Genomic DNA, 26,561 nt, shown 5'->3' with positions numbered 1-26,561 from the left:
GGATATTGGAAAGATAGAAAAGAATTAGATTATAAAAGGTTTTAAAAGCCAAACTTTTATTTGGGATTTATATTTCAATCTGGAGGTAAGAGGGAGCCCCTGGAATTTATTGAGCAGGGGGAGACATTACATGGGCAGACTTGCATTTTAGGAAAATCAGTTTGACAACTGAATGGAGGATGAATTGGAATGGGGCAAGATAAGGCAGAGGGACCATCTGAAAAAATTTCATTAGGCTCTGTGAATCTAGTGAAGGGACATAGATGAGGCAATAAATTAGTTTCATTATGTAGACAGTTAAGCACATTGAATGGATTGGAGTTGGGAAGACCTGAGTTCAAATCTAGCTTCTTGACACTTAAAGATATGTGACCCTGAACAAGTCACTTGTCTTCTTTCTGCTTCATGTCCTCATTTGTAAAATGGGAACAATAATAGCATATACCTCACAGTACTGTCATATAGATATCATGAAATAATATTTGTAAAATGCTTTGTAAAGCTTGAAGTACTATGTAAAAGCTAGTTATTATTACTTTGTTCATTAATTCATACTAATAAGTCCATTCCAGGCTTGAAGTCCATCTATAAGTCAAAGCTGATATTAATAAAAATTTTAAAACATCTCTTTTGGCAGCATTTTCTGATATGGCTACTATTCTTTGTGATACTATTAAGGAGATAATTGAAACTTGAACATAGACTTAATTATGATTTTTTTTAAACCCTTCCCTTCCATCTTGGAATCAATACTCTGAATTGGTTCCAAGGTAGAAGAGTGATAGATAAGGGCTAGGCAATGAGCATTAAGTAACTTGCCCAGGGTCACACAGCTAGGAAGTATATGAGGCTAGATTTGAACCCAGGACCTCTTGTCTCTGGGCCTGGTTCTCAATCCACTGAGCTACCTAGCTGCCCCCTTTAATTATGATTTTTAAATGTGAAGTGTCATTTGCTATTTGCAGTATATTCTTATTTTTAAAAACCTAGTGTAAAATATTGATCCTTTCCACATTTTTTAATTTAAAAACATTTTTTAAAGTCTCTTGTTCCTTAAAATAATAACAACCCTTTCTTTTAAAGGTTTGTTGTCTTTTTTAATCGTAATTGTCAGATGTATAGATAGGAATTGACTAGGCTAGGATGGATTTTCCTTGGCAAATTATAAGTTTCTTACAAATCTTGTCCTTGAAATAAGCCCCAAATTTTTTTTAACGTTTTTGTTCTTCCAATGGTATTATATGACTACAATCATAGAATACTTCAGGCTTTGAAGAACTGAACTTAACGAATCTCCTAAAAGCAATAGAAAGGTACATAGTGGCTGAACAGGCACATTACAAATAAAGAATTATACAAGGGAAGTCATATAAAAGATATCATTAAAGAAATGAATGACTGGAAAAGATATTGTACTGATCATGTAGCAAGAATGAGGGAGAGCAAATCTACATCTCTCATGCTACACTGGTATTCCCACAATATGAAGGGAATTAGAGGAACTCTGACACCTGACACCCCTTCCCCCTCCCCTCATTAATTTAGACATTTTGTACTGAATTTATGGGTATTTGTGGATGATATTATGCAAAATGGGCATTAGTAGATGATCTGATATGCATTGTTGGAGGGCATGCTGGAGCACTGGAATCAAAAATATATGTTCTTTTAACTGTTTTCTTCAGTTTGTATCATTTACTATATCCTTCCCTATTCCTATGCCATTCTGTAAAAAGACATTTGCTCTTTGGGGCTATTATAACATAGCACTGAATACTTTCATACAGATTTCTCCCCCCATCCCTTTTTATCATCTTTATGATAGCATTCTAGTAGTGGCATGACTTGACCAAAGTCTTCTCTATCTATTGTATATTGTATTACCTGCCAAAATAAGCAAACCAGTTTACAGCTCCGTCAACAGAGTAACGGAGCTTTCTCATGGTTCATTGATGTCTTGATGGTTTTTAACTACTCTTGTCTGTAAGACACTTGCCTCAAGTCTCTCCATACTCCAAAACATCCTCCATTCAGCCTCTAAAGTGATTTTCATAAAGTGCATATCCTTTCGTGTCACATTCTACCTGCCCTTACCCTTTTAATAAACTCCAGTGGCTACCTATTGCCTCTAAGAATTAAATATAAATTGCTCTGTTCAGCATTCAGAGTCATAAACTTTCCCCCTGCTCCTACCTTTCCAGTTTTCATGCTCCTACTTGTACTCTTTGATCTCGTAACACTGGTCTCCTGGGCTATTTTAGAAGCAAGATACTCCCATCTCTCAGTTTTAGGCCTTTTCTCTGACTGTCCCTGATGTCTAGAGTGCTCTCCCTCCTTTGCTCTGACTACTATCCTCCCCGGCTTCTTTAAAATTCCAACTAAAATCTCACTTTCTAAAGGAAGCTTTCCTCAATCCCTCTTAATTTTTGTACCTTCCCTCTCATCAATTATGTCCTATTTATCCTGTATATAGTCTTGTGTGTGTGTGTGTGTGTGTGTGTGTGTGTGTGTTTACTCTTTGTCTCTCCCATTAGACTCTGAGCTCTTTGAGATCAGAAATTAATAGTTTGTCAGTACAAAAGGTATAAAACCTTGCTTAAGCAACAAATTCCCCAAAAATTCTAAAAGGCAATGAGAAACATTAAAAGAAGGTCAGAGGCTGAATAATTAAAAGAAAATATAAGGTATCAGCAAAAAACTACATGCCTAGATAAAATATCAAGAAGAAAAAAATTTAAGAATTATTAGACTATCAAAATGCCATGATCAAAAAAGAGCCTAACATTCTATTTCAGAGAAATATTAAAACTACCCAGATCTCTTAGAACCAGAGAGCAACAGAGAAATAGAAAAGATCCAATGGTCCTGAAAGAATTCCAAGGAACATCACAGCCAAAATCCAGAGCTCCTAAAAAATCACTTCAATCAGGGGCAGCTGGGTAGCTCAGTGGATTGAGAGCCAGGCCTAGAGACTGGAGGTCCTAGGTTCAAATCTGGGCTCAGACACTTCCCAGCTATGTGACCCTGGGCAAGTCACTTGATCCCCATTGCCTACCCTTACCACTCTTCCACCTATAAGTCAATACACAGAAATTAAGGGTTTAAAATAAAAAAAAAATATTTAAAAAAAAATCACTTCAATCATCCAGAAAAAGAAAAATTAAGTACTGAGGAGTTACAATCAGGATTATACATATGATTTAGCAAAACACTTCTAATAAAAAGACCAGATCTGCATAGAAACTTTGAAGTTCAAATACAGGGATGAAGAGAAACATAAAAATGTAAACATTAATGAACAATAGTAATGGATTTTAAACAAAGATAAACTGCTTGTTTTCGAGTATGGGGAGATAATACATGTGTCCTTTCTGAACCCTGTCATAATCAGAGGTCATGGATAGAGTCCATAGACCCTGGGAGTAGTTCAGTTATGTCTTGATTTTAAGAGAAGAGGAATAAAATGGTGGGGGTGGGAAGGAAGGAAGGTTAGCAAAATTATCTTACATAATCAAGGTACACAAATAAACATCTAAACAAACAGATGGGGATGGTGGGAGAAGCTAACACTTGAATCTCACTTTTCTAAAATGATGGCAAGGAAAGAATGTACACACACACACACATTAAGTATAGAAGTACAATTCACTCAACAGAATAATAGGGAAAGGGGAAATAGTGGGGAGTAGGAGTCAGAAAGAGGATAGATTAATGTAGGAATTAGTCCTAAGCAAAACAAACTTAAATATTCACAAAATATAGCTCCTTTTGATGTGGCAAAGAATGGGAATCAGAGAGTGATGATAAATTAGGGAATGGATGAACAAGTTATGGTATATTAAGATATGGTAAAGGAGGTAGTTTCAGAGAAACCTGGGAAGACTTGTATAAAATGATACAAATTGAAGCTAACAGTACCAAGAGAACAATTTATTCAGTGACAACTATTTGGTAAAGACTCTAATCAATATTATGACCGTCCGTGATTCTATAGGACTAATGATGAAATATGATACCTATGTCTTGATAGAAGACCCAGAGTGCAGAATAAGACAAATACTTTTTTTAACAAGGCCAACGCGAAATTTGTTTTACTTTTCTGCATGTGTTTGTAACAGATTTTTTTCTTTTGTTCCAATGGGGAGGGGGAGAATATATGAAAGAAGATTTTTCCTGATTGGAAAAAAAAATTCCCTCCCCCCACCAAAAAAAAAAAAAAAAAAGAAAGCTTGGTGAGAGACTTAATAAGCAAAGTCAACCAGAGGACATTCAAGGATGAAAATGAGAGGATAACAAAGATGAAAAATAGAAAAGTTCTATGCAGGTTTTTGTAACATTCTTTGTAATGTCACAGTCAGTAGAATGACTATACATGGACTTTAATATAATGATTCCAGTTGTGCTTATAGAAGAAGTAAAAATGACTCTGAAGTAAAGAAAACAGCTGGACTGAACCACATATTCAGAGGAAGCCCATGCTGGAAGTGATAGATATGAAGACACTGAAGGATTGAGTCTCAAGAGTATTTGAAGATCAAATCTGGCCTGAGACACTTCCCAGCTGTTGTGACCCTGGGCAAGTCATTTGACCCCCATTGCCCACCCTTACTTACCACTCTTCCACCTAGGAGCCAATACACAGAAGTTAAGAGTAAAAAAAAAAAAAAAGTATTTGAAGAGGGAGAAGACCATAAAGTTATTGGGGGGGGGGAGATAGAACTTGAACTTGATTATTACACAAAAGTGATAGAATATTATTATCAAACCATATTACCTACTTTTCTATCTATGTAAAATTATTAAAATAATCTATAATCATTTGAGAGCATTTTTTATGAATATGATAGGAACTGAATTTATAGGCTTTCACAAACTTCCACAATAGACCAAATCATGACCATCACATAATTGAAAAAACATAGAAAATATAGAATTCCATTGTGGTTAGTATTTCTTTATTATGAAAAAACATTTGACTTGTAGACAAAAATGACACCTTAAATTCTCAACCTTCAACATGGTATTTGTTGTGCATGTTTCAAAATCATGAACTATTTCTTAAGATAATCACTTCTTAGCTGTGTGATTCTGAGTAAGTCACTCAACCCCCATTGCCTAGTTCTTATTGCTCTTTTGCCTCGGAACCAACACACAGTATTGATTCCAAGATAGAAGGTAAGGGTTATAATAAGAGCAAAGAGAGAGAATAATCTTTTCCAGTCCTCCAGTCACTAATATTAATGGAGGAATAAAATAGGGAGAATTAAATACTTGCTTAAGATGACTTTCAACAACACAGTCTTAAGTTGAAGAGGGTTTCCCATTGGTGGTATGGTCTTTCAGATGCTCCAGTTTTCAGATGGCATCATGCTACTTTATATCAAGCCCCAGAACAGTATAAATTATCCAAAACCAAGACCCCCCCCCCAATTACTTGAGTTCTGCCAACTATCCACAGAGGGAATGCAAAGTGGATGAATAATGATGTCCTGAGAATTGAAGAATTTCCTCCCTCCTCACCCCACAAGCTAGTTGAGTATGCTCTATATGACAAACTGCTGACAGAAAATAGATGAAAGGTACACAAGTTGGGTTGGTTTACATGGGTTCCATCTTCATCTTTAGAGTTAATACACACATTATGATTACACCTCCATTAATACTTGAACATTCAAGTATTTATGATACTGCTTTGCAATATTGTCATATTCTTTTTTAGGTTTGTAATAATAATGTTGGCTGGTATTTATATGATACTTTAAGGCTCGTAAAGAACTTTAAATACATTATCTTTAATTCATCCTCACAATAGTAGCCATTTGTAGTAGCTGCTATACTATTAGAATTGTTATCCAGATTTTAAGGATAGGAGGAAACATTTAATTTAGAATGTAGAAACATGTAGAAACACTTTTTGACAATTGTTTTGAGATTTTAAAATTCAGATTTTTCTCTCTCCCCACCTCTCCCAGGTGGTAAATAGTCTGATCTAGGTTATACCAGTACTTTCATGTAATACATATTTCCGTATTACTCATGTCATAATAGAAGACATATCATACATACAATAGAAATCTCATGAAGGAAATATGGTGGAAGATGGTATACTTTGATCTGCAATCAGATTCCAACAGTTTCTTCTTTGGCAGTAGATAGCAGGTTCATCATGAGTCCCTTGTGGTATCTTGGAGACTTGACTTTGCTAATAATAGTATAGTTCTTCACAGTGAAAGCATTTTATTTCTAAAAATTTTGATTCATTTTAATATTATGAATAATTCTTATACATGGGAATAAAGTAACATACCAGAAAAGAATAGAAAAGGAAGATTATTAAGAATAAGACAGAAATAAAAGGGAAAACAAAAGAACTGAAATAGTGGGAATAAGGAATCTTAGACTTGGAGCTGAAAGGGACCTGAAGGGGTCCTCTAGTCCTACCTTCTCTCCCTTTTATTTTATGGAAGAAGAATCAGAGACAAGAGAGAGTTTAAGCAACTTGTCCAAGGTCTCACAACTAGTCAGTAGAAAGAACTGCAACTTGAATTCGTCTTCTCTGACATATTTTATGCCTCCAAAACCTATTATAGATTTTTTTACAAGTCAATAAAACTGACATTAGTGAAATAAGCAGAATCAAGTATGAGTCAGCAGTCTGAGTGACCCCCAAAATATCTAATGCAGCCGCCACATTTTTTTTTTTTAGAAATAGGAAGGTACTAGTCCTGCCTTCATCATACCTCGTTTGGAGTACTATGTTCAGCTTGGGGGCCATGGTTAGCCAGAGAGTATCTAGAAAAGGGCAATCAGAATGATAGAAGATCTTGAGGTCATTTGTGATTTGTCATTTGAAAGTATTAAGCCTATTTATCCAGAAAAAAGGGGAGATTAGGGTGGGACATTGTAGCTGCCTTCAAGCATATGAAGGACTTGTATGGAAGAAGGATAGTTGACCCCATGGGGAGGAAGCAGGAATAATGTGTGAAAGATGCAAAAAAAAAAAAAGCTTTTTAACAAGGAGGAAAAGATTCCCATTCCCTGAGCAGTTAAATTGAACACAGAAAAATCTTTTTATCAAATGATTGAAATTCTGCTAAGGGTCAAATATCTAAGAATTAAGATAAACATATGAAGAACTATTCACTGTTAAGTAAGTGGGCAAAAAATATAAATAGTTTTCAAGAAAGAGTTGTAGACTATTAACATCTAATGGAAAGATGATTTAAATCAATAGTCAAGAGAAAGGTTAAAAACCACTAATGTTTCACCACATATCCAGCAAATGGACTAAGATGACAAAAGATGGAAGTAGTCAATTTTGTAGGCACTGGAAAAACAGGCAAGCTAATACATTGTTGGTGTGACTGTAAATTAGTCTAGCTGTTTTGGAAAGCTTTTTGAAATTATGCTAAGAAAGTGACTAAATTATTTATGTCCTTTGACCCAGAGATTCCCAGGGCTAAGCATATATGCTCTCATATAAATAGATCAAAGATAGAAAGGCCTCAAATATACCTGGATATTTATTGATAGCAGCACTTACTGTGAAATCAAGAACTGGAAATAGTAGATGGCCATTGATTGGCAAGTGTTTAAACAAATTGTTGTACTTGAATGTAATGCAGAAACAACAAATATGAAGAATTTAAGACAAGCATGGGAAAACTTTATATGAAATTTTCAGAGCAAAAGAAATAGAACCAGGAAAACAATGTGCACAATGACAGCATATGTGAACATAAATTTAAAGATGGGTGCTGTCTAATTATAATGACTCAGTTTGACCCCAGGGAAAAGTTGAAAAAATGTACTTCTCTTCCTTCATTTTAGGAGTAGCTGACTGATGTAGAATATTGCATATGCTATCAAACATAGCTAATGTGTTGCTCTTGCCAAACATTTCCTTTTGCCTTTTAGGTCTTTGTTAAAAGAAATAGTTCACTGAATAAGGAAGAAGAATATATTCAGAAGTGAATGTAAAACAAAAGGTGTCAACTTTTAAAAGTCAACATAGAAACAACTATAAAAATTATCTCATTTTTGTTTGTAAAACAATGAATGTTGCATATTGCCCACATACTGACATGAAATTGAATGGACAGTCTTTGGACTAGTGCTGCAGAGAGTAGTGAGCTGGACCTAGAATTGGATGGCATGAAATTGGATTGGTTTGTATAGTTCTCCAGTTATCTAATGCTGCAAAAGTCATCTTTTTAACATTTGTATTCCCTTGGTGATATGTGGTTATGCACATCATAGGATGCATACACAGGACAGTATTATCTCAGAAGAGCCACTATCAAGAGTGGAGATGATAAAATGTGTTGTAATTTTTTTAAATGTAAAAAAGGAAGGTGGTGGAGTTCTCACACTATAGGCTTGCAAAATTCTCAGACGTTATTAAAGGGATGATTTTTGACTAGAAAGGGAAGTAAGAACTAGTTCAGTAGGAAGGAGTAAAGGCTTCATCAAGAACAAGTCATACAAGACTAACCATTTTTTTTAAGCATTACTAGACTGATAGGTCAAGGAAATATATACATAGATTTTTCTGTGTACTTTGCACTTGACTTACTTTCTTTGCATGGTCAAGACAGGATGGATGATGCAGGCTGGATACTAGTATGGAGGAGTAAGAAATCTGCATTAATGTATTTGGTTGAATAATTGGACTCTTAAGAGTAGTCATTATATATCATTGGCATTGGGGAATGACAGTCTGTGATAGTATGTGTTAGGCATCTGTCCTTGGCACTTTAGTACTTTTTTTTTTAATGAATACATAAAGAGGTAGATATAGCTATGGATGATGTGCTTCTCAAATTTTCAGATAACAAAAACATCTCAACAAGCTAGGGTAATAATTCAGATCTAATGAGAAGATTTAATAAGAGTAAATGCAGAATCTTACACTCGCATTCCAAAAATCAACTTTTCCATTATAGGATAAGGGTAGATATGCATAGTCAACAGATCCTGGAAGAAGATTTGGGGATTTTAGTGGACTGCAGGCTTAATGCGTGTCAGTAGTAGAACACATAAGAGCACAAAAAACTGATGTGATCTTAGACTCTATTAATAGAGAATAGGTGTCCAGAATGAGGAAAGTGATAGTTCCAGTGCCACATTTTAAGAATAATATTGACAAACTGGCAAGTATCCAGAAAAGATGACCAGGATGGTGAGAAGATGAACGAACCAGTGATGTTTTAGCCAAGAGAAGAGAACTTGGGGAAGGTGTGATAGAGGATACAATTGGTATCTTTAGAGTATTTGGGAGGCCCTAGAATCTTATTTTGCTTAACTGCAGAGAACAAAACTAAGAAATAACCGATTTAGCTCAATATAAGGAATGTTTCCTGAAAATTATAATTATACAAAAGTGAAGTATGTTGCTTTGAAAGGTTTGGTTCTCCATTGCTAAAGGTCTTCAAGCAGAGGCTGAATGGTCATTCATCAGGAATGTCATAGAATTGATTCCTGTTCAGGTATAGGATGAAACAGATAAACTTTCCAACCCTTGAGCTTTAATGATTCTAGAAGTAGGATGTATCATATTATCAACAATAACTTGTCTATAGAACTTGGCATAAGAGACCTCATCAAGGACATATATGTACAGAAAAGGAGATGGAATGGTCATGTAGCAAGAATGAAGTATAATTGGAGAACAGATCAAATACTGCACTAGTATACACAAATAGTAAAATTGTAGGAGATGGGAATCAAGTGTGTTGGATACTGCTTAGGTTGAGAAAGCATGGGGAAGTGACAGTCTGCATTAATGGAAGGAGAACCCAGATCAAGAAGATAATAGATCTATCAGAGAGACATATAATGTGATAAATTTAGAGTATTATTCACACTCATTTGGTGCTTGGTGCTTGATTCTTCATTTCTGGTGTACAGAACCTCTTGTATCTTGTATTTCTTTATATTACAGCATGTGTTTTACCATATTCCTGAGATTTTTAGCAGACCATTCTAACAAGGGTAGATGTTGCCCTGAAAATATATCTAGTTAACTTATATTGTTCCATCTCTCCCTTATAACACCTGTGCCTTACTCCTCCTAAACTTATTCTTTGTCTACATCTCTAGTCTCTCTGCCACTGAGTACTTTCCCAGGACCATTAGCCCTGCTCTTGGTTACAACTGTCCTCTCTTCCTAAAAATGACCTGTAGTCAACCAGTTCAACACTATACTATTTTCTACCCTAGAATCTCTTGCTCCCTTGTCCCATTTTTGCTGTCACCTTGCCGAGTCCCAAACTTGGGTTATTCCCATCTGCTTCCTTCACTAATACTCATGTGCAACTGAACAGAACTATAGGAAGTCGTGAGGTATGATGCCTTGGTCCATGATTTATGTTATCTGCTCCCAATTGGTTGGGATTCATTCCTTCATTGCAGCAAAGCAGTCCCATCTATTTTTCCCTAATTGAATCCCTATTCCACTACATAGGCTACCTCAAACCTCCCATAGCACTTCCTCTTCCTTCTTACCTAAGGACCTTGATTTGTACTTCACTGACAAATAAAGGCATTTGCCTTGTGTTCTCTGTTTTCTCCTTCTCCATTTCTTCTTTTACTCCAATCTGTAATGGAAAAATGGCAGTTCTTGCCAAGGCCAGCACCTCTCTATTTATCCTTTATCCCATCCTCTTCTATATATTCATTAACATTTCATTCCAGTTATCTCCCTCTTTTTTCCCAGGTCTCTTCCTGTCTTATTTCCCCACCCCCACTCCAAACTGCATAAAAACTTGTCCTAAGCCTCCTTCCTTTAAAACAAACAAAAAAACCCTTATTAGAGCTTTACATTCCCCCCATTAGAGGATACCCTCTATTTTTCCTTTTCTTGACTTGAAAAAGTTGTCTATACTTGGTACTTTTATTTCTTCTCTTCTCACTCTCTTTTAAACCTTCTGGAACTGTAACAATTTCTTTCAAAGTACCACTGGTCTCTTAATTGTTAAATCTAATGCACTTTTATCATTTTCCATCTCTCTTGGTGTCTGCAGCATTTGACAATGTTGAAAACCTCTTCCAACTTCTTTTTTTTTTTCCTGAGTTTTCATAATTCCACTCATTCTTGCTTCTATTTGACTTTTTTCTCAGCCTCCTTTTGCTTGATCTTTATGTTATTCCTAGTAACTATGGCTATACCTCAATACCTGTCCTGGTCCTTTTTTTATCTATATTTTTCTCATTTATTCTCTTATGGGTTCAACTATTATCTCTGTATATAGATCTCACAGAACCAAACTCCGATTTCTCCTGAGCTCCATTCCCAAATCATAAACTCCCTGTTAGACATTTCAGACTGGATGCATATCAAGCTCAGCATGTCTTTGACAGAACTCATGGTCATTCAGCACAATCCTAACCTTCTCCTGAACTTATCAGTTATTGTAGGGTGCTACTTACTGTTCTTCTACCTAACCAATGTTTAAAACTTTGATGTTATCTTCTATTCCTCACTCATCCCAAATATCAAATCATTTGCCAAATCATGTCATTTTAATCTTCATATCTTTCCATTCTTACAACCATTGTTGTAGCTGGTGATGCAGAGGATAGTATGCTGGGCCTAGCCAGGAAGACCTGAGTTCAAATATGACCCCAGACACAACAGCTTTCTGATCCTGTATTGATGTCAATTTCCTCAAATGTAAAATGAGAGTAATAATAGCTCCTACTGCCCACAATTGTAAGAATCAAATGAGATAATGCTAAAGTACTTTTAAAAGTGCCTAGAACATAATAGGTGCTATATATTATTCTCTTTTCTTCTCCTTCATCACCTTTCTGGATTACTGAAATAACCTCCTCCTTGATCTCCTTACTTCAAGTCTCTATCCCAACCTTTCCTCCAAGCAGAAAAATGAAAATGTCACCCGTGCCCCACAAAACATCCAGGGGCAAAAATATTCAGAAGGAGAAAATGATTGACAGAGAAGATAAAATAGTATAAAAACCAAGGCTATTAGTGTTAGCAGTTAAGAGATCATTGTTGGAAGAACAATATTACTCAGCAGGTAGAATTAGAAGGCAGATTATTGAGGATTAAGAAATCAGAACAAGGTACAGAAGTACGAATTTGTAAGAGTTTGCTGTGAACGAACTATAGTATATGTATTTGAGGGCATGGTAGAGCCCAGTGAAGTGGGTTTTTTTAATTTTAGTATTATTATTGTTTTTTTAAACCCATCTTAAACTTCCATCTTAGAATCAGTACTGTGTTTTGGTTCCAAGGCAGAAGAGTGGTAAGGGCTAGGCAATGGGGGGTTAAGTGACTTGCCTGGGATCATACAGCTAGGAAATGTATGTGACCAGATTTGAACCTAAGACCTCCATCTCTAGACCTGGCTCTCTCAATCCACTAAGCCACCCAGCTGCCCCTGTTTTTTTGTTTTTGTTTTATTTTGTTTTGTTTTGTTTTTTGAGGCCTCCAGAATAAAGATTACTACCTTACTGTTAAGTCAGCATTAGCTTTGTGGAGGTTATATTAGAGGATAGTATTGGATTCAGGGATACCAATTAAGAGTCTATTGGCAAATATTATATTGTTTATCAATGATTATAGCCCTATCATTGACCCCCCCCAGGCACCAGTTTTTAAAAAATGTTTGTTAGTATATTAAAAGGATATCAGTTGCAGGGTTAAAAAAATATCATTTGTGTTTTGTGTGATAATTTTAAAAGTATTCACAGAATAGTTGCCTTAGAAGTGTTTTAAAAATAGCTCTTGTCTTAGATAAAAAAAAACATACTTTTTATGATTTGCAAATTAAATACTTAATCTACAGCTATTTCATAAAGTAATTTACTGATTGAAACATTGCAAAAGGGTGGTGAATTCTTAATATGCAATTTATCTTTTATATACTAGATGGTTGACCCTACACTGGCTGAAATGGGAAAAAATCTTAATGAAGCAATGAAGATGCTGGAGGACAATCAGAGGTAGGTACCTAAAATAATGCTGAACCTTGAAAATCTGATGGCAAAAGTTTTCTTAGCATCCTTATTTAAATCTATCAGCAACTCTTCTTCCCCTACATTCAGTTTCTGTGTGAAACCAGCAAAAGCCACCATTCTTTTAACTAAGCAAATTATCTTATGTGCTTTCTTTAGAAAAGCAAACTTCTCAAAAAGGGGTAGGGAAAAATGTTTAATTTTTTCAGTTAGGTTTTCTTAATAACATGAATAGAATTCTCATAATATATGTGTCACTTGTTTGTATGATTAAATATTAACAGAAAGTAAAATTTAAATTTTTTTCTTTTAATTAGAAAAACAGAAGAAGAAAATGAAAAGAAGTATGCACCAAGAGATATTCCAGGACCACTCCAAGGCAGGTAGGTAGCAATGTAGGAAGTCTCCATTTCGTTTTATAAGTTAAAAAAAAAAAGTTTAGATTACTGATGTAAAACTTTGCACTTAACAACAGTCTAAAGCAAGTTTGAGTCAAGTTATGCTATTATCTTGACAATGAAGTAGTATTCTGGATCCTGGAATATCCTGGATCCCTTCTTCCTTATAATGAATTATATTCATCCTTTAAAATAAAAAATAAAAAAACACTTCACCTGAACTCTACCATCCCCTCAAGTACTCATCCTATAGCTCTTCTCTCTTTTCAAAGCAACCTCTTAGAAATTCCATTCCTGTAGCTTCTCCTGATATCCCAACTCTTAAAAATTTGTCTTCCAACTGCAATTGAGTAAAGTTGGCTCTCTTAAAGGTTACCAATAAATTTTTAACTGCTACCCACTGTGGGCTTTGACTTTTCATTCTATTTTGCTTCTCTGCAATTTTTGATACTATCAACCATTCTCTTCTGGAACACTTTTTCTTCCCTTGGCTTTCATTATCCAAATAATTTGAGTTCTACTTCTTCTTAGCCTCACCCTCCTCCTCAGTTCACTTCACTCAAATGCCATCAGCATTCTCTGCTCCTTTACTTCTATCTCACATAAAGAAGCAGCCCTTCTCCCTGCCAAGGCAAGCCCCTCTACCTGTACGTGCTGTCCAGTTCCATCCCATTTTCTCCAGCAGATCGCTGCCCTTTATCATCCCCACTTTCTCACTAATTTTCAATCTCTCTCTGTCTCCTGGCTGATTCCCATCATTCCCATCTTTACTTCATCAAAATCCTCTGGCTTGATCTTCCTGCGAGCTATCTATCGTTCTATGTCTTTTTTTGTGGCTAAACTCCTTGGAAAGGCCATCTATATCTATAATAGATGACTCCACTTATTTACCCTCCTTCTCTCCTTAACTCTGTTGACTGACTTTTCAACCTCATTATTCAACTGAAAATGCTCTTTCTGTAGTTATCAATGATCTCTTAATTGCTGACTCTAATAGTCTCTTCTTAGACTCCATCCATGACGTTTGTGCAACCTTTGACATTGTAAATCACCCTCTTTTTGTTAATACTTTCTTCTCAGGTTTCTAAGATACATGTACTCTATTTTAGTTCTCTTCCTACATTTCTAACCTCTTCTTCTCTTTCTCCTCTTCATCCATATTCCACACTAATAGTGGTTATGCCCTAAACCTCTGTTCTATATCTTCTTCTCTGATCCCTCTGTACTCTTGCTTGGTGATCTCATCAGATTCCATGAATTGAATTATCGTCTCTATGCTAATGAATCTCAGATTGGTTTATCTAGTCTTAACCTCTCTCTTGACCTTCAGTCTTATAACTGCAACTGCTTAATTGACATCTTAAACTAGATGTCCCATAGACATGTCCAACATGTCCAAAACTGAATTTATTTTCTTTCCCCTCAAACCCTTCCTTCTTCCTAACTTCTTAGTACTGTCAAGGGTTCTACCATATTCTTACTCAGGCTTACACCATAGATGTCATCTTTGATTCCTTCTTCTCATCCCTCTTCTTTATATCTAATCTTTTATCAAGTCCTATTGATTCTACTTTTAAGACATCTCAAACATATATATGTCTCCTTTTCTCAGACACTCTAGTTCAAGTTCTCATCACCTCATACATGGACTTTTGTGTTAGCCTTCTTTATATATGTGTCCCTACTCTAGTTCATCCTCTACTCAGCCATCATAGTGGTCTTCTAAAGACTCAAGTGTGATCAGGTCTCCCCTCTCCCTTCCCCATCCTCCATTGGCTTCCTATTACTTTCAATATCAACTACAAAATCTTCTATTTGACTTTTAAAGTCCTTCACAACCTGTCCCTCTCCTACCTCTACATGCTCTGCTGTCAAATGTCTTTGGCATCCTTGCTGTTCTTGCACATGGCATTTCATCTCTTGATTCTACGTGTTTTTACTCACTATCTCCCATTCCTGAAATATTCTCTCTTCTCAACTCCTCCTTCTGACTTCCTTCAGGCCTCAGCCTCAGCCTTACCTTCTGCAAGAAGTCTTTCCCAGACTTCCTTAATACAAGGGCCTTCCTTCTGAAATAGCCTCCAGATTATCTTGTCTAAATCTTGCTTGTTATAGTTGTTTGCATGTTGCCTCCATTAGACTGTGAGCTCCTTGAAAGCAAGGATTGTATTGCTTTCTTGATAATCCCCAGTGCTTAATGCACTGCCTGGCACATAATAAATGATCAATAAATATTTGTTGACTTGTTGACTTCATAGGATCCTTGATTGGGAACTGGAGGGGCCCTTGGACCAACTAATGCAATCCTTTCATTTTAAGATGAGGAAAGTTTTGTGATTTATGCAGTATCATATAGGGAGTAGGAGTCACAGACAGGACTCCAGAGCCCATTATACTCTTTTGATTGTACCATTCTTATCTCCTACTAGTCCAATCACATCTTATTTTCCTTTGCTGGATCATCATTAGTCTCTTATTCCTTAAATTTAGTTGTCCCCCAATTCTCTGCCTTAAGTGCTTTACTTTTCCCTCTTCCTGAGTTGAGCTTTTCCATTCCCATTGGTTCAGTTATTGAACCAATCAGTTAAACAAATCTGTTTCAGCCCTAATCTCCTTCATGAACTTCCTTCCCACCATATCAACTGCTTAATGGATTTCTCTACCAGTTCAGTGGCAACTCAAACTCAGCATATCTCAAATAGAACTAATTGTCTTTTCCATTCCTTTCCTCCAGATTTCCTCTTTATCTGGAGGACATTACCATTCCTTGAGCTGGCAGCTTCAAAGTCATTGTTGACTCTGTTCTCTCCTCTGTATCATATCTTGCCTGTTGTGATAATCACCTTTTCTCCACTCACATTCCCACTATCCTATTTGAGAATAGTCATCTCTGACCCTGATTACTATAATAGTTTCCCTAATTAGTCTTTCATTTTGCAATCTCTCCTTTTTCTGATATATAGCCAAAATAATCTTTATAAGAGATAGGTCATATTGTGTTATTCAGTGGTTTCTTATTATCCATATGACAAAGTCAAATTTCTTGACCTTATTTTTACAAACTATCACAATCTCTTTAGCTCTTCTGTTCTTCTAGGATTAATTCATTTCACTCCTCATCCATCACTTACTTGCTTCTAGCCATATTAGAAATTGGTTACCATATCATGTCCTTCATAGCTCTATCTTGGTTCAGTCTGTCCCCTTCTCATGTCCACTTTTTAAAATCACTGGCTTCCTTCAAGACTTAACTTGTAGGTCTTTTGATCTACTTGACATCCCTCAAAGATGTTAGTCTTCATTCCCTCCTCAAATTACCTAATTGCTCCTCTATATACATAATTGCATTCTCTTTCCCCTTTCCCCGGAATGTAAGTTCATCAAGATCAGGGACCATTTTCTGTTTTTATTTTTACTTTCTATTTCCCCAACACCAAAACAGTACCTTTCACACAATCAGTGTGTAATTATTTTTATTGAATTGAATGGAAAAGATAATACAACCTCAAAAATCAAGTGTATTAAATTAATTTAAAATGAAAGGGCCAAGGGGGCCAGCTAGGTGGCTCAGTAGAATGGGAACCAGGCCTACAGATTAGAGAACCTGGATTGAAATCTGGCCTTAGATATTTCCTAGCTGTATGACTGGGAAAGTCACTTAATCCCAATTACCTAAACCCTTACCATTCTTCTACTTTGGAACTAATACACAGTTATTGATTCTGAGTAACAGATAAAAAAAAAATGAGATGGCTATTTATTTACTTTTGATTGAAATGTGTACTTTTACTTGCTTGTCTGGAAGGAAAATTATTTTTAAAGATATATTGGAGAATATGATTTTTTACTAAATTATAGCTAATGAAAATAAATTTCCACAATCATTTTATTGGAAGAATAATAAGCACATTGCATTTTAATGTTTGCACTAATAAAAGAAAAAACAGTTTAATGACCAACATACCATAACTGCTTCAGTTATCCAAGCTTTTTACCAACATTAATAATAATAATAACTAACATTTATAGAGTGCTTACTAGTGCCAGGCATTGCGCTAAGCGCTTTGTAATTTTTATCACATTTGATCCTTATGACTACCTTGGTGGGGTTAGGTTTTGTTATGGTTCCCATTTTATAGATAAGGAAATGGAGCTAAACAGAAGTCATTACTTGCCTAGAGTCAAAATTAGTATGCATCTGAAGCTGGATTTGAATTTGGGTCTTCCTGACTCGAGGCCCACACTTTATCCACTATGCCACCTAGGTGCCCCTAAAAACATTTGTCAAAAAGCAAATATTTAAAATTAGCTACTTAGTTTTCTTGTGAGAAAAGCTACCTTTCCACAGGTAGTTTAAAAATCTATTTTAAATCAAATCCCTATTGCCCCAAGACTGTTATAGCCTTGTGCAAAACTTAACTTTATTTTTCTTTATAACTAGGAACTTGACATTATTTAGGCTAATAGTACAACTCCTTTAAAGAGTTCTTTGACCCAAATATATATGCGTATAAGATAAGAAGAAGGGGATGAAACATATATATATATAAAAACAAGATGAATAAGTCAAATTAACAAACTTAATCATCTGTGAAACAAACCCAGTAATAGTAACTTTGATGTTTTCTTTCTGGTATCAAACTTGCTACTATTCAAGGTGGTTATTGAAAGCAACTCAATGAAGAAAAACTTTAAAGGCTTCCTGTACTCCAGGCTTATAACTAAAGGGGAGGAAAGAGTTTCAAGTTCATGTGGATCTGACTCTTGGAGAAGATACTTTTTTAAAATAAATTTTTTTATTTTTAGATATTTTTCATGTTTACATGGCTCATTTTCTTTCCCTCCTCTCTTCCCTCGACCCAGAGTCTACAAGCAATTTCACTGGGTTGTACAATTGTTATCACTTGATACCTATTTCCATATTATTCATTTTTGCTCTAGAGTGCTCTTTTAAAACCTAAACTCTAAATCACATACCCATATATACATGTAATAAGTGATATCATATGTTTTTCTTTTGCATTTCTACTCCCATAGTTCTTTCTCTCAATGTGGTTAGCATTGTTTCTCATAAGTCCTTCAGGAGTGTCCTGGATTATTGCATTGCTCTCCCAGTTCATATAGAAATCTTCCAGTTCATCATTCCTTACAACACAATAGTATTCCATCAACATCATATACCACAATTTGTTCAGCTATTCCCTGATCGAGGAACAAGCCTTCATTTTCCAATTTTTTTGCCACCACAAAGAGTGCAGCCATGAGTATTTTTGTACAAGTATTTTTCCTTATTATCTTGTTGGGGTACAAACCTAGTAGTAGTATTGCTGGATCAAAGGGTATGCATTCTTTTAAAGCCCTTTGTGCATAATTCCAAATTGCCTTCCAGAATGGCTGGATTAATTCACAACTCCACCAGCAATGCTTGGAGAAGATATTACCAAGAGTTTTAAAAAGAAGCGGATGCTCTGAGTGAGGCAGGATGACATGTACAAAAGCACTTGTCAGCAAGTGTTTGTACCTAGTCAGCCATTAGCTTTCAGGGCCCCTAGAGGAAAGTGTTTGGGAAAATTTTTGGAAGGAACTTTTAATTGCCCATATTATCATTGAGAAATCATGTTTATTATACTATTATTTATTATGGCATTATAATATTATGGCATTATAATATAATATTTTCAAGTGTATAATATTGCTAATGCTGCTTTCATTTTTTTTTTGTTTGCTTTGTGATGACTTTAATAATGCATGTTTAATGGGAGCAAAAGCCATTTACCAGTATTCCAGGCAGATCTTCAAGTTCCACAGCTAAAATAAAAAGAACAGACAGTTCCTTTCTGGGAGGTAAAAGATGGCTGTAATCCAAATATGAATGAGACTTTTATAGAAGGGTCATTTAATGCTACTGTGTCTTTTCAGCAAAACTTTGTTCATTAGTTCATGTGTCATGTAAGTCTAAAAAGTTATCTAAAATATTTCCCGTCTTTACTACAATTTGCAGATAAACAGTATATCTGTAAAAACACTTGATTCAATAATGCTGGTATACTTTCTTTTAAAAAAAATTCTGAATAGTACTTGGACAGGAGATTAATTTATTTTAGTTAGCTAACTTTCAGAGTCAACTAACTTTACTATTTTATTTTTTTTAAGGTGTGTGCTATGTCTAAAGAAAATATATTCTTTCTTTTGTAGCTATACTATTAAAAATGTTATTATAGTACACTAATTTTTGAAGGCTAGTGGCAGGAGTGGGGAGGGAAGAGATATATGTTTTTCCCCATCTATTTCCTGTTTCTTTTTCTTTAGTGGACAAGATATGGTAAGCATTCTCCAGCTGGTTCAGAACCTCATGCATGGAGATGAAGATGAGGAGCCCCAGTGTTCCCGGTAATAACTAGTACATTTACTATTTTAATCTTAACTTCAGCAATTGTTGAATTCATAAGTGTTGTAAAAATTATAAGTTGTATTTCATTACTAGCAATACATCTTATTTTAGTTGAGACTTTTGATTATAAAAGCTAAATGTTAAATTTAGTAATTTTCATAATTTGATTTGTTAGACTGGTGAATTGGATCACAAAACAGCATTAAGTTTTGACTGACTTTGTGTTTGCTATTAATTGCTGTAGGTAAATTAGCCAAGTGTCCATCTGCATTGTCCATCATCCATTTTTGTTTTTAATGTAGAGGAACAATTTTTATTTCCTTTAGGAATTGTTGTAAGTTGTGGTAGCTACTTGTAATAGGAAATTCTTCCTGACCCACTCATTCTATTTTTATTTTTTTTTTTTCATTTAAAAAAAATTATATCATCAAACATTGCACAGTTTTAAAACTGGAAAACAAAACAAAAACTCTGTTGTTCCAGAACAGTGCAATATATTGTTCATAATAGGCACTTAATAAGCGTTCAATTAATGAATAAAATGTTTAATTGATTATAATGTTATCTTAATAATGTGATTGGGTGAAAAAAGACACAAAATGCTGTATTGATTGGATAACATCATTTGTGAGTAGTAGCTCTTCTTTACAATTCATTTATATTTCTTGTACACTTTTTTGTATGTATCTGACTTTTTTGTACTCTCTTGCATTAGGATGGATTTAAACTCTGATCCAGAAGCAGTCATGGGGAATTTTGTAGCAAAGTTGGGTTTCTAATAAATGTGTTTCAATTCCATCTTTCTTATTTAATAGACTCCAAAATGTTGGTGAACAAGGCCATATGGCTTTGTTGGGACACAGTCTGGCTGCATATATTTCAGTACTGGATAGAGAGAAGCTGAGAAAACTCACAACTAGAATACTTTCAGATACTACATTATGGCTTTGCAGACTTTTCAGGTAAGAATTTTAAGAATTAATCATGGAGCAGCTGGGTAGCTCAGTGGTTTGAGAGCCAGGCCCAGAGTTAGGTGATCCTGGGTTCAAATGTGGCCTCAGATACTTCCTAGCTGTGTGACCCTGGGCAAGTCACTTAACCCCCATTGCCTAGCTCTTACTGCTCTTCTGCCTTGGACCCAATACACAATATTGATTCTAAGGCAGAAGGAAAGGGTTTTAGAAAGGGGGGGGGGGGAGAATCATAATAAGAAGCCATGAAGAGAGCATTTCTACCTATCTATTAAACTATCCTGAACATTGATGCATTTGTTTATTTATTTATTTTGGGGGGGTTTTATCACATTTTATTTTCACAGCAGTCCTGTGAGTTAGGTGCTATTATTATCTTCATTTTACAGGTGAAGGAAATGAGGCAGAGAGAGGCTAAGTGAATTGCTCAGGATGTCTGAGGCTAGATTTGAATTCAGATCCTCCTGAGTAAATTGGTGCATTTAAAAAGAAGAAGTAACAATAATCTAGTTTCTAATATGTTCTTCATCAAATTATTTTATCTTACTTGAACTTGACTTAAATTTACTCATAGGTTGTACTTTACAAGTAAGCATAGAATGTTTTATGAAATCAAAACTTGTTTTACCAAGAGGTGATGATTTTTTATACTTAATTTTTTTTAAAATTTCTTTTTAAAAAAATGAATTTATTTGGGTACAGCTAGGTAGTGCATGGATTGAGAGCCAGGCCTAGAATAAGAGATCGTGGGTTTAAATTTGGCCTCAAACACTCTTAACTGTGTGACCCTGGGTAAGTTACTTAACCCCACATTGCCTAGCCCTTATCACTTTTCTGCCTTGAAATCAATGTACTATATTGATTCTAAGATAGAAGGGAAGGGTTTTTTAATAATTTAATTAATATGTTTTTTGTTATATTAAAATTTGCAGATATCTCTCTTTCTTTCTCCCCTCCCTAAACTAGAAAAGGCATCATTTGGCACCCCCCCAAAAAAATTAGTTACACAGCCAATTGAAAGAGTAGTTTTATATTTTAATTTGTGATTTGTCCTGGAAAAACATCACTTCGAGGGATTACCAAATTTATATATGAATAATCCCTTTTCGTATTAAATAGCATCACTTATCTCTATTTGAAATACTTCTTCCTTCCTTGGGAAAGTTGGGGGGCAGTGCAAGGGAAGGCTTAAGAAAGATCAAAATTGGCATAAAGTAGCTAGTCTGTTTGGCAATTTAATACTTCTTGAGATGCCCTATTAGTGAAACTATCTGGTTTGTGTATAGAAGAGATACGGGTCAGTTATCTGGACCTCACCCTACTAATAGTAGAACAAGGGGTGGGAGTAGAGAGATCATTCTCATCAAATTTGTATGTGCCTATTAGGTGCAGAAATTATTTCTGTGATTGAACCTTAGAGGGAAATTCCTTAACTAAGGCAAAAAATGAGAACTATCTGGAATCATTTTTCCTACAGGTATGAAAATGGCTCTGCCTATTACCATGAAGATGACCGTGAGGGCCTCTTAAAGATCTGTAGGCTTGTTATTCACACACGTTATGAAGACTACACAATGGAAGGATTCAATGTATTATATAACAGACAGCCTGTTATATATATTAGTGCTGCATGTAGGCCTGGCCTGGGCCAATTCCTTTGTAATCAGGTAAGATGGATAAAGACTGAAATTCTAGGAAGATATAAATATTATCTTTTGTGCTGTAGCTTGATAAATTTGCAGATAAGTATAGGGCTCTTCTGATCCATTTGGGAGAGACTGACTTAGTTTCAGGCTTTATAGAGAAAATTAACTTCAATAAATAAACCTCATAGAGTTGTGTGGTAGATAAAGTGTGGAAAAATAATAAACCTTAAAATAATGCTAAATAAATATGAGATGTTGTTATTATTTTGATGATGACTGCTGCTGCTACTACTACTACTCCTGCTACTTTATAAGAGATACTGGGGTTCATATAAGCAGTGACCCATGACTTTTCATAGTAAAGGAATCTGACACAAATATAAGCTATTTTGTATTACTTCATGTTATAGTTAATGCATATGCTATGCTAACAAAGTGTCATGTGAAGTAAGGTGAGAAAAGTCTTTCAGATAAGGAGCTTAAGGCTTCATCAAAGAGGTAGTATTTGAATTAGGCTTTAAAGGATGATTTAACAGGTGAGGGTGGAAGCAAGACATTCTAAGTATAGGGAATACTGGACAAGGTTATGGAACTTTTAAGGTGTGTAAAGTAAAGTCATCAAATTGGTTTGATCAGAGACTATGTGAAAGGAAAAAATATTAAAGAAATACATAGCGAAAAGTAGGGTAGCGCCAGTTTATAGAAGACCTTGAAGGCCAGGTTAAGTAATTTTGAACTTTTCTGATAGGTGATATTTCAGGATCTTGAGCAGAGGAATACAGTGCTTAGATCTCTGTAAATAATATGTCTGGCACTGGTATAGAGAATGGATCAGAAGTGAAGGGACTAGAGGAAAGACCTATTTGAAAACCAGTGATAATGAAGGCCTGGTGTCAGTGTTTTTGAAGAGATGACAGCTGTGAGAAATATTGTGGAGGTAGAATCAATAGAACTTGGTAACTGATTCAATATTAGAGGGTGGGAAGAGAAAAAAGAGAGAAAATCAACATGGTAGGTGGTAGTGGTACCACTGATAGACATAAGAAAGTCGGAAGAAGGTATTAAAGGAAAGATAAATTCATTTAATGACATGTTGAGTGTGAGGTGCTAATGGATCATCAAGGTGTTTTTGTAAACTGTTGGAAATGTAGGAATGAAGATCCAAAGAAATGCTAAATCTGGAGGTATTTGTGAGCATTACTTATATAGAAGTGATAGTTGAAGCAGTGAAAGGAAATAAGATTGTGTAGAAAGGGCACGTAGAGAAAAAAGAAAAGGGTCCAAGGAAGAAGCCTTGGAAAATCCAATTTATGGAGTTAGGAAGAAGCACCAGAGAAGGAGGTTAGTAAAGGTAGAAGAAAAACTGGTTTGGGAATGGTCAAGGAAAGTTGAGGACTGCAGACAAAAAAAAGTCAATGAAATTAGCAAATAAAGTTGCTGATAATTTTTTTATAGATATGCTGCTTTCTTTTTTCTTTTTTTAACATGATTTTTATTAGTGCCTTTTCTTTTTATATCACAGTCTTTTCTGGATATAGGTCTCCCTTCCCTCTAAATTCCAATATTAACTGTTTCTGTTTATCATTTTCCTTGCCATTTGTGTGGCATGTTTTTCTAAGAAGTTTGACTTTGGAGAGGAGAGAAATAGGATGGTAACTGAATGAGGCAGAAGGGTCAAAGGAAGACTTTAGGATTATAGAAGAGTGACCATATTTATAAGCAAATGGGGATGAACTATCAGAGAATGATGGAGGAACAATTTATGACTGAGAAGGGATAAAAGCTGGAGCAGTGTTTTAAATGATCCAGGAAGAGGTAGGAGGAAGGGCATCAGTAAAAGAATTAACTTTAATATAATATAGAGATATTTCTTCCTCTGAGACATGAGGAATGGAAGACTGAATGATGATGACACTGAAAAGTTGTGAGCAGTGGAGGGAGATCCTGTTAGATGTTCTCACTCTTCTTGGTGAAGAGGCCAGATTATCAGTGTGAAGGAAGGTGGCTAATGCTTGAAAACAGTCACTGTCAGCAATGAATAAGGTAGTCAACAAGAGTAGAATAGAAGAATTGCCCAACATCATTGAAGGCTGAAGTGAGGTTAAGGTCTTAACTTGATTCTAAATAAAATCAGTTTGATTTTTGTGACTTTCTCCAGTGAAGATTGACGAGTTACAATATGACTGAAGATTACTAGGCAGGGAACAGCAGAAAGCTGGGAGTGGAGATGTATTTTTTAGCCAGAGAATATAAAGCAGACAATCCATCAGAGAGGTGCTGAGGAGAACAAAGAGCAAGTTTAGTGAGAGAAGTGGGCGCTTAGGAGGTTGTGATAAGAGAATAAAAAGTTTTAGAATTTGCTATTTTTTGGCAGACCATTTCCAAAAGATGGCCACGTCTAAAGTGTAACCGTATTAGTGACTAAAGTGAATTTTTCAGAAGGGAGTATCTTAGATATGAAGTTAGTCAGGATATTAAAAGAGATAATCAAAGTGAATATTGAAACTTTTGAGAACAATGACAGGATATTTGATAGAAAGGAAAGCCAGATGCCCCATCAGCAGTAAGGAAATTGATAGTAACCCGGAGACTGGTAGATGTCTGCAACAAGTATATCTTGTTTATTCTAAACTATATTTATTGCTGCTTCTTTGAATGCGATGATACATAGGAGACTATTTACTTAGCATTAATTCATAAGCAAAGCTTAGGGAAAGTGGGAAGAATAAAAAATTATCCCAAGAAAAATTGCTCAGGGATAATTATTTTCTTTGTTGGTGAAATCTTTCTTTATATTCCCTAAAAAATCAGGCAAACCTTAAAAGTTCTTTGTTCTTTAAGTTCCTGAACTGAGAGCATATTCCTTCTTAATCTCTCTTAGAGGTTTTTCTGTTTTTTCCTTGGGGCAAAAGGAAATGGGGGAGGATTATTTAGTGTTTCCCAAGAGTAAGGAATTTTAAAAATGGGAATTGTGACTTTCTCAGAACTCTAATCACTGCGTGCTCTTTTATTTGATAGTCTCTTGAAGAAGAGAGTAATAATAGGGCATTTCTGATTTAAAGTTGCTTAAATAAAAGTTTTATCCCTGCAGCTTGGCTTACCTTTATCCTGTTTGTGTCCTGTTCCTTGTAATACTATGTTTGGATCCCAACATCAGATGGTAAGTTTAAATAGTCTATTTAAATATTAAATTAGTTAATTTAATTAATTAAAAATTTCAATAAATAAAAATTTAAAATAAGTTTAAATAGCCAGTTAATTTTGTAAAATAATAGTGAATCTTGTTTTGAAACTATTGGTACATAAGTAGTTTGTTTTTTTTCACTAGGTTTCCATACTGTTTTGGTCTATTGACTATAATTTCCTTAGTATATTAATTTCTATGTATATCTGAAAAACAGCATTTAAATTGCTACAGCTTCTTTCTCTGCGTGTGATGTTCATAAATGTACTGTGAGTTAGCTTAGAAAGGTGTGATTTCTAAAGAATCTTGGATTTTTCTTTTTAACTCTTAAGATTAGATTTCTATTTTACCAAAATATGGGAGACCAAATTGATATACACATTTCCTTCAAAAGTTTGTGCTGGACAGCTGGGTGGCTTAGTGGATAGAAAACCAGGCCTGAAGAAAGAAAGTCCTGAGTGTTCAAATCTGACCTCTGACACTTTATAGCTCTCTGACCTTGGGCAAGTCACTTAACTCCACCTATGTAGCTCTTACCACTCTTCTGCCTTGGAATCAATATTTATCATTGATTCTAAAACAGAAAGTAAGGGTTTAAAAAAAATTGTGCTTTTTAAAAAGAAAGTATTGTCAGCTTTGAGAGATTTAAGAACTCTTAATTTAAGAACAATGACCAAGTACTATTTGAAAGGCCTGATGATGATCCATGCTACCTATTTTCTAACAGAGAAGTGATGGATACATGATATAGTATGAGGCATATGTTTTTAGCATGGTCAGTTTGGAAATGTATTTTACTTGACTAGTCTCATTTGTTACAATAGTTTTGTTTTGTTTTTTTTCCATGGGAGAAGGGGAGGAGAAGGGACTGAAATACATTAACTATTTGAAATAATTTTTTAAATAATAAAATTATCAATATTGAGAGGGCTAGGAATGAATGACTTTTAAGGTCAGTGTTCTTAGTTCTTATCTTGGGAATATATTCGT

General features: G+C 35.1%; 1 protein-coding gene across 1 annotated transcript in view; it reads left to right on the top strand.

Annotated features, from left to right (window-relative positions):
- The window catches only part of PDXDC1 (pyridoxal dependent decarboxylase domain containing 1), a 78,618-nt gene that overhangs the window by 19,570 nt on the left and 32,487 nt on the right, over nucleotides 1-26,561 (top strand). The window contains exons 2-7 of the mRNA XM_044659249.1: nucleotides 12,896-12,969; nucleotides 13,299-13,364; nucleotides 19,689-19,769; nucleotides 20,586-20,732; nucleotides 22,219-22,408; nucleotides 25,479-25,547. Of these exons, the coding sequence (XP_044515184.1) occupies nucleotides 12,896-12,969; nucleotides 13,299-13,364; nucleotides 19,689-19,769; nucleotides 20,586-20,732; nucleotides 22,219-22,408; nucleotides 25,479-25,547 (627 nt within the window). The remainder of the gene's footprint in view (nucleotides 1-12,895; nucleotides 12,970-13,298; nucleotides 13,365-19,688; nucleotides 19,770-20,585; nucleotides 20,733-22,218; nucleotides 22,409-25,478; nucleotides 25,548-26,561) is intronic.

Source organism: Gracilinanus agilis, chromosome 1, assembly GCF_016433145.1.
Source record: "Gracilinanus agilis isolate LMUSP501 chromosome 1, AgileGrace, whole genome shotgun sequence".
Classification (NCBI taxonomy): Eukaryota; Metazoa; Chordata; class Mammalia; order Didelphimorphia; family Didelphidae; genus Gracilinanus; species Gracilinanus agilis.
Note: the sequence above shows the minus strand (reverse complement) of the source record. Positions and strands in the feature narration are given on the sequence as shown.